The 13,472-nt window shown below is 37.9% G+C and overlaps 1 protein-coding gene across 2 annotated transcripts in view; it reads right to left on the bottom strand.

The window, feature by feature from the left end:
• Positions 1-231: 231 nt before the first annotated feature.
• Positions 232-13,472, bottom strand: part of CCDC6 (coiled-coil domain containing 6) — a 51,207-nt gene continuing 37,966 nt past the window's right edge. The window contains exons 7-10 of one of the 2 annotated variants that reach the window (XR_015805097.1): positions 11,856-11,956; positions 8,021-8,145; positions 7,576-7,670; positions 5,580-5,716 (exon numbers count right to left, since the gene is read on the bottom strand). Coding sequence is in view for 1 of the 2 variants with exons in the window: in XM_014882315.2 (XP_014737801.1) it covers positions 5,525-5,716; positions 8,021-8,145; positions 11,856-11,956 (418 nt within the window). In the remaining variant the exon portion in view is untranslated. Of the gene's footprint in view, positions 5,717-7,575; positions 7,671-8,020; positions 8,146-11,855; positions 11,957-13,472 lie in introns of both variants that reach the window. The other variant, XM_014882315.2, reaches the window with a different exon arrangement.

Genomic DNA, 13,472 nt, shown 5'->3' with positions numbered 1-13,472 from the left:
GGAGCACCTCCTGTGCAAACTTTATTATGTGAACAGGTTATTCCCCAGGTCACACACTCAAGACCTTTACACAAGGAAAGGCCCAACTAGAACCAAAGATAGCAAAAACAAAGACAAACACTAATCTTTCTCTGCCCCTTAGTTCTCATTTTTCTTCCTCTTTTTCCCAGTGATGACAGGCTGACAGAGAAGGAAATATACATCCACCCAGTAGTCTTCCATACAAGTAAATACAAAAAAATCAAGTGTTTATTGGAAGTCTGCATGAAGGCACAGATGAGTTTGATTACAGACACATTGTAACAATTACAAGTATATGTAAACACCTTGAGATATACAAAAAAGCAATAATACAGCTAGAACAGGAAAAAAATGTAACCTCCTAAAAAAACCAAACTTCTTTATATCTGAGGTTCTTACAATAAGCTCTGATCCACACCAACACAATGTTCTTAAAATCATCACTTGGATTCATGCTCAACAAATCTGCACTTTGGCTATTGTTTGATCCAAATTCGAACAGACTTCGTTCACTAGGATCAGAAAAACATAGGAACAACCAGCTAGACATCCAACCAACCTATAATGAGGCTTCGTTGATTCTCTAAATATACAAGAGCAATCACCAAGGTACTGAAACTAAATATAAGCTTCAGAAAAGCTCAAGGATGCTTGTTCCACTTGCATTTGAGGAAATGGCTGTATTTCTGCAGGAAAGGAACAGTCTACAGCTGTCAGGTGATTTTTTTCTTCCTCCACAGGAGGCTTAGATTTCATCTGAAATACCTGCCAAAACAAAAGTCAGCAATCACAAACTAAAGTGCCTCGGACAGCTTAGGTTTTACCACTAGAATAAAACATCTCTGTTTATAGATACAGCATTAATTTTTATCATGAGAAAACCCACCTTTGCACACAGAAGACTGCTTCCAATATTTCTGTGGAAAGGGGAATTGCTTTTTGTGATTTTTTTTGTTATTGTTGTTTTTCAATTAGGTATCAATCCCGTAAACTTAAAGAACTGCAACATGGCATTTTTTCAAAGGAAATCACAAAAATAAAAAGCCCCCTCACAAAATAGTTTTAATACAGGCAATCCCAAGACCTAGACAAAGAGCACTCTGAGTAGCAATTTACTACAGGGACACAATTTTCACAAACTCAACCCTCAACCATCTGTCCTAACTCTTCACTCCTCCTCTACAAAAGCTTTATAACCTCTGGAGCCCCATTTCATTGAGGAAAGACTCCCATCCAGGTAATATATGCAGAATAAAATTTAACACAGCTACGACATTTCTGCTGACCCTGTGGGCACATCGTCCCAACTGAAAGATGAGGTAGTACTTTTCTTTGGAGCCCAACTGAGTGGAACAGGCACACTCTTCTCCCTAAAGTAGCAGCAGCTGTCTGCAATGCAGTGCCAAACTCCACAGTTTATCTCCTCTTCAGAACACACCTAAAATCCAAAACCAGCTGCTTAGAAAAATAAATCATTATATGAACACACATTCCCACTTTAACTGCATTGTAAAGGCCACGGTCTGGCATATTCAGTCATTTGCTCCTGTCTACACAGTGGCATTGACTCAAACTCTGCTTGTACTGGGACTAGGGGCTGTTACCCAAAATTAACATGAAGGTATCCTGAGTACTTATTATAATTAAACATGGAATTTAAAATAATTTAAAATTTTAAGAACCTTGATCTGATCAAAAAAAAACCAAAACAAGAAAGGCTGGGAGAGGAATTCAGGTCCTCAGGGAACTGAGGAAACCAGATTGTCTCTATGCATACAGTCCATTTGGTATTTAGGGGCTCTGTTTGCTCTCTCTTCAAGAGGAGAGATCTTTCCTCTCAAGGAGGTTGTTGTAACATAGGCATGTATTGTACTTTCATAGCTTACACTCATAAACCTTCTGGTTTCTTATGAGATGGCTTGAACTGGAGAAATATGCTCTGCATAGTCCATGCTCTGTAGACTCCCAAGGATCAAAAAGAAATAGACTGCCATGACTGAAAAAAAGGAAACATCAGAAAGAGTTGAACAGCATTAGAATTTCTACTGCTTGTAAAACTAAGCATTAGGATCAGAAAAAGCACTGTAAAACTCAATCAAGGTCCCTGGCTGCATCCTCTTAGCAAGCAATAATCGATATCGAGGATCAAAGACTCTGTTTCTTTAACCGACAAACTATTTAAGGCTCTTTCGTCTCCATGATCAGTTTTCATTTATTTAACAGAATTTACAGAGTCCATACACTCTCCTCTCAGCAGTGCAACTTGCACAGATCCCAGGAAGCTTTCTCATTTTCATTGCTTCCAAGTCTGCATTTTTCTTTCAGCTGAAGTGCCCAGGGATTCCACCCAGGTAGCTGGATTCCTAAATGAAAACATTTTAACAGGAAAGGAATCCTTTTCTGCTCAGCTCCAGTACAGCAACTGCCAATAGAGAAGCACTAACACATTCTGTAAAAACTCTGATGTACTTTCTGCCCTTGGGAATATGTTCTCAGAAGAGTACATGTAATTAAAACAGTCTTATCTGGCTTTGAGCTGGAAAACTACCTCCAAACAGTCCCATCTCTTCTTCCAAAGAACTTCTGTGGTACAAACAGTGGACAAAATAAACTCTTAATGCTCTACAGAGTATCAGCTGCATTCCAGTGTCCAAGACAGATCCCTTGAGAGGAAATACAAAAAGAAAGCTGCTTGATTTTCAGAGAGGAAAGCACTGCTGAAATAGATGAAAAGTAGATTTTATTTTTTTAATCTTAGCTGTCAAGGGGCATGCTCACAAAATGCTCCACACAGCTAAAAATTGCTTCTGTGGCCTTAACACAACTAGTGACAATGCAGTGTGCAACTGATAGGCATTAGTGATGAAAAGGATGCCAGAAAATCACCCAGGTGCTTCTGAGAGAAACAAAGCACTTAAACTCTCATAGTGAGCTGGAGTGAGTTTCTCCAGTCTACAGATCTGATAGAAATCACAGCTGCAGAATCATAATTCATGACTATAATTCACAAGGAGAACTGAAAATCCATTTACATTTATTAGGAGATGGTTGTGCACAATTTCTCATCTTATTCAAAAAGTCTACAAATAGAATTTAACACTTCTGATTGCAAGCAAATGTTTGTTCAACGTTCTTAGTTCGATAAGGCCAGTTTAGTGCCTTTTTACACTTCCAAGGTTTAGTATACATTTGTCAGTTCTTTACTTTCTTCTGGTAATAGTCCCACTGGAACAGTAAGGAGAATTCACTAAGACACTTTATAACAGCAGCTGAACTTGGGTTACACAAATTCAGTTTTGGAATATGCTTAAAATGTAAATTATTCTATGCAATTTTCCATTTTGAGATCTTAAAACCCCATCAAAGGCTCTTCCCTTTCCACCCACATTTGTGCTACCAGCACCATGAGATTGCCCTCAACAGAGCTGTACATCCAAGGATCTCAAAGCACTTCAGAAAGGAGGGCACCATTTCAAATTCTGGGATACTTGAGCTGGAATCCTACTTAATAAAGAATTCTTTTTTCTTTGTTTTATGTTTACAAAAGGACAAGCAACAAACTAAGCTGATCCTGTCTTGACTTTAGTCCCACCTTGGACTACCTGTCACCTTCTCCCATGCAATCCTATCACTGATTCAGGAGCTCTGTTTAATTGTAATGCTCAGAGCTGAGTTTCCTCTACGGAAAGCTGAGCATCTGGTATGGTCAGTTATTTTCAGATGGAAGCAGTGGTCAAATTTTAGGTCTGCCATAATCTTACAAATTGACTGCAGAGTCACTACCATTATTAATGTAATGTAATTTGATAATGCACTTGATCCCACATTGGTTTAAGAAGTGTAATAGACTATATATGCATTTCTCTAAATTCTCTCAGAGCTACATAGCTACAGTGAAAAAATTCTAATTTTGCCTTAAGCAGAACATTTTACAACATTATTTTAACTTACGACTTTGATTTAGAGCACTATTTTCATAAAGATTTTCAGTTTGCAATTCTGACTGAATAGGTGTGTGGAAAACATGACAAAATATGTACGAGTATTAGTATACTACTAGAATGCTGTACTTCCTTCTTAAAAATGTCCTTAATAAAGCATTAGGCATGTCAAACAAACTTTTGTAAACAAAAGATAAATTACTCATGTTCTGCTCTGATTATAGCCAGATACATATTCTCATAAAATAAACATTCTCTTGTCATTTTCCATGGCCCACATATTCACATATATGAGGTAAACCATTTTAAATCATCAATAATATATAAACCCCAGTACTCAACAGGAATCTCAGGAAAAATGTAACCGAGTAGGATGTCAATACCAAGAAGTGACACTTTGTTCCACTGCAAAGTGAAACCAATTTATTTGTGCTAAATGAATGGAAAGAATGTATTCAGAATACATTTCTTTATACATTGTACCGGCTTAGGCTGCTAAATAAGCATTCATTAGTGCCATGTTGTGCTACTTTCTTGTACTCTGTTTCTACCAAGCAATACAAAGTTTTGGCAGTTACGCCAATATATTCGTCTATGCTCATCTCATTTTCTAACAGACTTTTGAACATTTAAAGTATCTGTTCAAACTTTGCTTCAGGGGAATAACAATGAATATTTTTTAACAAGAAAGAAATTAGCATCAGTTGTTCTCTACAATCACATCGCCTTCTTGCAGCAAAAAAAAAATCCAAGAGCACACACTTGAATCAGCTCTCAGTAACCTGTGGGCAGGGCCACACTTCCCAACAGTCACTGTGGCAGGGCACACGGTATGGGCAGCTTACAGGTTAACAGAAATGTCAAGTGACATCATCAAATCTTAAGGTCCACAAATTGTACATTCCACAGACTCCAAGCCAGTTCCCTCAGTGTAAAGCTCTGACTGTACCATACGTTTGAGGTGCTTTTGAACAGGAGAAGTACGGATGTGTCCTCTGTGAATTAAGCTTATTTGCTTATGTTATATCAGAGAGTTTGTGTCTTGGGCATTGATTAGGGTGTCTGACTCACATTTGCACTAGAAGCTGATATTTTAAATGACTGAAACATGGTGATCTTCCATAAGCTTGGTAAACACTGTAATATTTCAGAATTTATCATGTAGCCCATCATGCCTTTCATTTTCTGCAAATTGTCATGAAAAAATATAAAAAGGTATCCCTTTAATTTTACAAACCTAAAAGCAAGGAAAATGAAGCTTTGGAGCCAAGCAAAACGACATAATGCCGTATTACCAAACAGAATAGCAAATGTTCCAGCCAGAGAATGGACATACATGTAGTTCAAGTAAACACTGATGGAAAACTTTGTTAAGTTAGTGTTGTAGACCCACAACACTGGCTGCATTTTATACAAACGTTTACAACACAATTAACAGTGAAGCCTATATAACCTCAGTGCAAATAAGTCAAATCCAAATATGCCAAGTAAGCCTTTGGCTTTTAGTAAACTGCTCCGTGTTATGAGTCCACTTCTGACATAGAGATTGCTGAGCACATGCACTAAGGCTGAGAGGAGGGATGCACTGAATGTTGAAAATTGGCTGCCTGCGATGCTGTGGGTTGACCCGGAGGTTGCACAGGTGGTGGAGGTGGTGGCGGAGGTGGCTGCACTGGGGTCTGCGTGTTTGGAGAAGGAGGAGGAGTGGGACGTTTAAATTTGTCGGGGCTGTTACTTCTTCGTGGTGAAGGCCTCTGCAGAACAAATATTGAAATTATGTTTAACACACTCCTGAACAGCGTTAGGTGCAAGTCCTCTAATTTTGGCAAAGGAAAAAGAAAATCACACAAAGAAGTCTGAACAATTACGTGGGAAGAAGAAATTTCAAAACATCGCAGGAGTCACAATACAACTTTTACATAAAATAAATGTTCCTCTGAAATGGAGTAGCAAAGGAAATGGGAAGTACTCTTGACATCAAAGAGAACATGCATTCCTTCCTGTTAGCTTGCAGGAAATGAATACAAGACATGTCCTGCAGATATGTTTACCCATGATGACCAGCAACCTACAAAGAAATGAGACGCTGCAGGAACAGCATCTCCCAGCTGTACCTGCCTGACCAGCAGGTGCAGATGAACTGTTAACTTCATGCTGCTGGCACATGAGCTACCAGCATGTCGTACCTCAGTGTGGGTGGGAAAGTTTTGAGTATCAGAGTCTGCCCAGAATTTCTAGCTCTCTGAAAAGACTCTTAGCCCACACACTGGAGCAAAACCATAATATAAGTTGCTCTGTGGAGAACAAAAAAATATTACAACCCTTTGAGCTGCAGGACTGAAGCAGTTGTTTGAGAGACCCCCTCAACAGAAACTGCAGATTTTCAACAACTGGTACATTTAAACAGAAAGATTTAAACCCCACTTTATCTTTACAAACTGAGGGGTGGGAGGGGGAGGATGATCTTTAATGTTAGCAATGCAAAAATATAAATTACACTCCACAACACTGACTTCTGCACTTGTGAAACAAAAAGGCTCATTACTTACCAATCTAGTTAGCATTAATCAACAACCTCATGGCATGACAAACCACCTACCCATAATTACTAATCAACCACAGGTGGTCAGCTCTGGGGAAAAGCATGATTACAATTCTATACCAAATGTACTACCAGTAAAGTCAAATTTATTCTGTAATGGACATCAAAAATGAAGAGTCAAGAATGAAACTGCAGTTTAGTCAAATCAAATATATTGTATCAATTTTTCTGCACAACTATGCACAATAGATTCAAGTTGTATGTGAAATGTAAGAGATTCTTGAAAACTGACTGATGCCTCTGAAACAATATAATTTACTGCATTTGCACACATATAATATAAGGGGACATGGTATCAGTATTAAGATAAAGCCATGAGCTGCTTGTTGACACCCTTCTCTGAACAATTAGTATTTTGTCCTCAAGATGATCTTTTTCAGTGACTCAATTTATAGTTTCACAAAGAGTAGTATTTCAGAGACTGAACAGAGCAAGTTCCTTGACAAATTAATTTACAAAATTAGTTTCCATGCTTTCCAGAAGCATAAAGATCTTCCTGTGACCAACTCATGTTCGACACACAGCCACGGGCTGAGCCCCAACCAGAATCTACTTTTCTACTGAGCTCCAGCTTCCTTTCTGTTCTACCTACCACCGTAGTGTTCCCACCCACCCCACCTTAGCCCAGTGAAATTGTAACAATTACCTCTGCACACCCACCTAAACCAAAAGCAGTCATAATTCAGCATTGTACTAAAAATTCTATTAAAACATATTTTTACATCTGAGAATGACAAGTATAAGCAAAAACCTTGAGGAATATTTACATACTACTATACCTGTTGAGAAAAATCAAAATGGTCTTGATACAACAACCATAAGGTATTTTAGGTTTTGTTTGTTCATTAAACTCCACAAATATTTAGAAGAAACATGATGAAGCATAAATGCATCAAACATCGCAGGTAAAAAGGAAATAAATTCAGTTGAAAGATATGAGAAATTGCCCTAACGAATGTTTATATTAACTTTCTTCTTTGCCAATGACAATAGAAAATAAGAGTTAACTGCCTGTTACAGTGACATGATGGTAGCATTGTGTGTCATCCTGAAGAAAACCTGAGCTTGAAGCAACCTCAGATGACTCATCCGTCAGATGGTGGAGACTAGGAGAAAAATGAAAGCAACGTTTTTACTTCCTGGGGTAGACTTAGTAGCTTAGAACATCACTTTTCACACCCTGCCTGCTGATCCATAAGATGATACCTATTACTGTCCTTAAGATGATAATATATCCTATTCTTTTGCAGAAAACAAGGTTCTCCAAAAAGAATCAGTTTCTGAGGGGTGAAGAGGAAAATCAGGGTTGAAGAAAGCAGCAATAGATGTCTTGGTGTAAGGAGACAAAAACAAACATTTACAAAAATATTTTTTAAAAAAGCTTGAGGACAACAAATCATAACTTCCAGAAACCAAACTATATTGGTAACAAGTATTTACTATTTTAAATACTTACTGTAATACCATGGGATGGGCCCATATGTTGCACATGAAGGCCTGGGGAATTGTAGTAAGACATTCCAGCTCTAGTCAGTGAAGTTGGTGGTGTGAAACCAACTGTGTGACTTGCATATGACAGACCTAAAATTGTTAAAACAAGGTAACATCAACATTCTTGTTTGATATTAAAAACTAAAGTGTGAGGGTTTTTTTCAGATTTTTTGGTTCTGAATCAATGATAATCTAAAAACTGGTAAGTGCTGCAGATTCAACATCTAGAAAATATTAATTGTACTGAAGTGTGCAAATTTATTTTCTTTTCCTGTAGCATATTACTATATGTTTCAAACATACATTATACAATGTTAAACTGAACTCTTCACTTAAGATAAATGGTGTAAGACTCCCATAGTAGCTTAGTTCTAGTCCATAAGTATTTCCATTCAGCATTCCATTTCTCCATGGAGGAAATGGCCCCCTGAACTACATACAGTCTGAAGAAGCAGAGAGGTTGTGTCTGGAGAAGCCATCTAGGACTGGGTCACAATGAGGTTCCACAAAAAAACTGGATGTAGGTGGCTCCTCCAAGGCATACCAGATCTGCACCAAGGCTTCCTCCTCTTTTGCCTCAGCATTTTAAAGACCTTTGGGGCCGGGAAATTTTACTAGCTGGACTAGGCTATCAACTAACATTTAAGATAATAACTTGTTTTATCTACACTAAGGAAAGCCCAATACTCAAAACTGCAAATATCTAATTCTTTCATCCATGTATTTCCTTTCTGTAAAAATTCCATTATAAAAATGCATAGTTCCTGTATAGCTCTATCTAACCAAGGAAAACAGAAACAGCAACTGCCAAATGCTTTAAGTTCACACCTTAAAGTGTTCTGAACAGTTTGAGTTTCTCAAAAGAGCACATTTTCCAAAACCTTTTGCTCCTTTCTGCTTTCTGACAAAAATATCATAAGGAACAAGACAGGACTTTTCTCAGCTGTTTACAATTAGACTCAAGCAACTACTTTGGAGAATAATGACTGAAAAACATTACTGAAGGCCTATTAAACTTTTAGAATACCACACTGGATTGAACAGTTTTACACTTCAACACTAATGTCCCTGCAGTGACACCCAGCATCATCCCTGTCTGCATGCACCTGTGTTTCTGTCTACAAGAGATGAGACAAGATCTCAAGGAGAAAACGGAACAAGCCTCAGATCACTAATGAAGTCACATAAACAGACTGCCTTGCTTCCTTCAATTCTGTTTGATTCTGTTACATTGTCAATGTATGTCTGGTGCAAATATTCCCATGGAATCCCTGCCACTACAGAATAACAACAAAATTAATCTGCCTTTTGACTACACAATCTAATTATCTGTAGGGCACATGTTATATTTAAGTGTTTTTGTAAGCACAAGGATAGAAACAAGTCAATGTTCAGGGAAGTGACAAGGTAGCCAGTCAGAGGTAAGAGCCAAGAAATAATAGGCAAAACAGAGCCACCTTTGTAACATGGCAATTTTCAACTGCTTTCAAATAATCCAGCTCCACAGGCTTGGCAAATGCATTACTACATGGCAGCCAAAGAAGCAAAACCAGAGCAGTGCATATACATTCAGGATAGTTCATCTCTGCAGCCCCAAACATCTATCCAGCTTAGTGGCAAAGCACAGAACAGTTTATCTACACTGAGGACTAACTGGCAATTAGAACAACTAATCCCAAGTTGCCTAGGAGTAGCAATAATTACACTCTCTTCAGAGTTCTGGAAGATTTCTAGCACAGATCACTGTGCTAGAAATTGCAACAGTATTTCAGCTTCAAAGAGTCTTCAAAAGTAGTATCCCAAGCCATGCAGGCACAAAAGACTCTGGGATTCAGAAGCCAGAATCCGATTCATTAAAGCAGCTATCCACATGAAATGATAGTATTTCTAATTGGTTACAAATTCTGCTTCCACATATTCAAGGCACATCATTTCCCAAATGAAATATGCCAAGTCGTGCAAATAACTGAGGCAACATATGGCTGTTTTATTATTCTTTGCTGATACTTTTGACATCATCTTACTGTACTACTTTAGATACAAAATACTCTCATAAACTTTGTTTTAATCCATTACTGCATTCATTTATCCAGACAGCTCTACAAAATTCCCTATCGATCTTAATAGTTCTCTACAAATTGCTGCTTCTATTTTTCTGAAGTCTGAAACTTCCCAACTGCTGATACTAATTTATCAGACGAAAAGGAGATTAATGCAGCAGCCCGTGCAGACAAGCTAGCCTGGAACATTTACCATACCAAAATTTCCAAACTCATAAACTCCATTAGAAATTATCATTTTAACTGTGCTTCAGAGTGTGCGTCAGCATCCCTTGCCCGTGGGATAAAATTCTCACTCTTGTATCAACTACTGATGGGAAGTCAAGTCCACAGGGAACAAAGAATGCACTTCAGTCTCAATGTAAGAATAAACTGACAGAGTTCTCCTGCACTAACACATCAGCACCTAAACAAGGTGCATTGCTAAATAACGTAAGATATAAGCCTGTAAATTAGCAGGCAAGCTGTCCCACACAGAGCTGTAGTTATAACCCCTGTGTGACTGCAGATCCGACCTGCAGTTGGTTACTGTACTGTTATAAAGGCTGCACACAGAGAACAACGAACGCCCGGTCAGTTACTCCAGAGCAGCTGCTGGCACAACTACACTTCTGTACACACAGTTACAGGAAAAGGATAAGAAAATATGCATCATTTTCTTGGTAACACACCTTGCAAAACACTGAAAGTCAAGTCATTTGGCTCATTTCAGAAATGCAAAAACTTTCTGAATACTCATAGTCACACTGCTCATCTCTAACACCATAACATGGCTTACAGTCATAGCTGGTTTTCACACATGCAACACCTGGATGAAAACTATTTATAGTCCTTTCAGAAACCACAGTCAACCTTGAAAATTAAAGGATCTAAAGACATTTTATATGTTCTAGCAGACCTGTGTAATAAAATGTCTCATTCCCACCTTGTGTTAATACAGAGCATATCTCATCTGCCTGGCAGGTTCTAGAGGTGAACGTGGGAAAGTGAGGCATGCACAGTTCACTTCCTCATGTACAAGACGTTTGTGAGCACCATGTAACACCCACTGCCAACAACTTGTAATGAATGTACAAGTGCAACTTTAAGGGATTTTAAATTTCAGTCAATAAATGTGTTAGTAACACAAAATGCATTTCATTTGACTTAAAATATATTCAGTAATTAGAAACTCAGAAAAGGTTTGTTTGCCTTTGTTATACAAAATATGTGAGACAGAAATTATTAATTTTGCAGTTATTGTTTAATAACACAAAATAGAAGTAAAAAAAGCCATTTTTCTACTGAAGAGAAATGAAAATCGACTTTTTTTCCAACATGTTCAAGATTAAACTTCCCTAAGAAGTTTTGATGCAGAGTACAATATCAGTCTCATTACTAGTTCTTCATCAGACTCTAGAAATCCATTTGAATTGTGTCTTTTTGCGCAACTTGTGTGGGAAGGGAGGGGGGAAAAAAAGACAGCAAGAGAGAATAAAGAGCAAAAAAGAAATAAAGTTCAAGTGATAGCTACTTAACTGATCTTCAATATCTGTCCACAGATCTGAAATACAGAATATCTGGTCACCATCCAAGAACATGCTGCACTAGAAGACACCTAAGGCAAAACTATTTTTGCATTTATGATGCAGGACTTTTTCCTCCAAACTAGCTTTGAAAGGCTGCTGACCTAAATATATTAATAGGGCACGTTACTATGTGATGCATACAATAATTTTAGAAACTGGGTTAAATATTTACCAGGTGATATAGGTCTGCTAGAACTTGGTGAGGGTGTATAAGGGATAGGACTGGACACAGTGCGAGGTCTTAATCCTTGTGCAGACATCTCATTAAAATATCTAACAAAAAAAGGCAAAGAATAATTAGATCAAACCTTTTAAAATGTGCCATGTTTTAAATGTTTCACTGTGATTTTTTTCAATTCCCATAAGAATCACATTAGGAAGTCATGACAGGAACTCTTGTCATTGCTGACACTGACTTAACTTTCCATGGAAACAGCTGGACTTAGGCATTTGCAGTTAAACCGTACAAGTTGCATATGATTAAATAGTATATATTAAGGTCAGATATGTAAACAGTGTCATTCAATCTGACCCTTTCTACATTTTTGCACTTCACACATCATTTCTACGTTGAACTCAAAAGCTTGGTTGGCTGGACTGTATCTTCCAGAAAGGCATTCAGCACTAATCTGAAATCATGAAAAAGGGTGAAGAAATCATTAAAGTACTAATAATTTGTTTCAACAGCTGATCAGCCATAGCATTAAAAACATGTCCTGTGTCCTACTTGAATCCCTCTGGTCCCAACATTTCGACATTTGCTCATTCTGTCTTCTGCCACTGGAAGAGAGAGACACTTTCAACCCAGGACCATCTCACTAAAGGTAATTCCAGGGTGTATTGCAAGACACCTCCCATACTTCACTACGATAAACTGAACAGGTCAGAACCTGAGGCAAGGCATTTTTCCCCACCTGTAATAATTTTAGTGATATTTATTTGTCCTTCATTCACTGACAATAGTGAAGCTTCTTCACAGATATCAAGTGCTATATAAAAGGATAAAAATAATACCAATTACTCCTACTTGTCAATTGCAGTTTTTATCTCAAGAGATTTTATGAATTTTTTTCCCCACAGCACTAGGCTGGCAGTCTTAGGATGGGTTGCTTAGGCACTCTCCACTTAGATTTTTCAGTCACTTTCTAGATTTAGATGTCCCCCTGCTCACCTTCTCCATGTGGTTGCAAATCAGTGCATGTGGGTTTATATTATTAGATTCAGCTGTGTTTCATTGCTGGACACAGCAGAGTCGCAGGCCAAATTTGCTACCAAGCCCTTTGACTCTTACTTGTCTTCTCTTCTGTCAGTGTGTTCTCAGGAATTCTTAGTAGCTGCATTTATTTCCCCATGATAATAAATAAAACCAGTAACATGGAACAGCATTAAAATTATTCCTATTTGATGGAACTCACAATGACTACTTTGAGGTCCGTTCATACACTATTTGAAACATATTTTGATACTGCATCTTCCTGGTTTTCAGCCAGGATATTCAGAGTTAACAATCCACATGCCCTAGCACAGGCAGTACACTGTAGTGATACCAAAGTTCGTTTGAATTTGGGTAGACCAGGTAATAAAGGTAGCTGCAATAGAGAACAACAGAAAACTAACAAACTAATGAATTAGGGTTTAATTAAATATACAAGTTTTTAAAAGATCTACCAGTGGCAAGATAGCTACCTCTGCAACACACAGTAAGTTCCAGTACAGACCAGTGTGTGTGCTCCAGCAAGGCAGCATCTCTGATTTAATCCCCTTGTATTCTACACAAATAGAGTTTCCT

This window comes from Sturnus vulgaris, chromosome 8 (genome assembly GCF_052056855.1).
Source record: "Sturnus vulgaris isolate bStuVul1 chromosome 8, bStuVul1.hap1, whole genome shotgun sequence".
Lineage (NCBI taxonomy): Eukaryota > Metazoa > Chordata > Aves > Passeriformes > Sturnidae > Sturnus > Sturnus vulgaris.
Note: the sequence above shows the minus strand (reverse complement) of the source record. Positions and strands in the feature narration are given on the sequence as shown.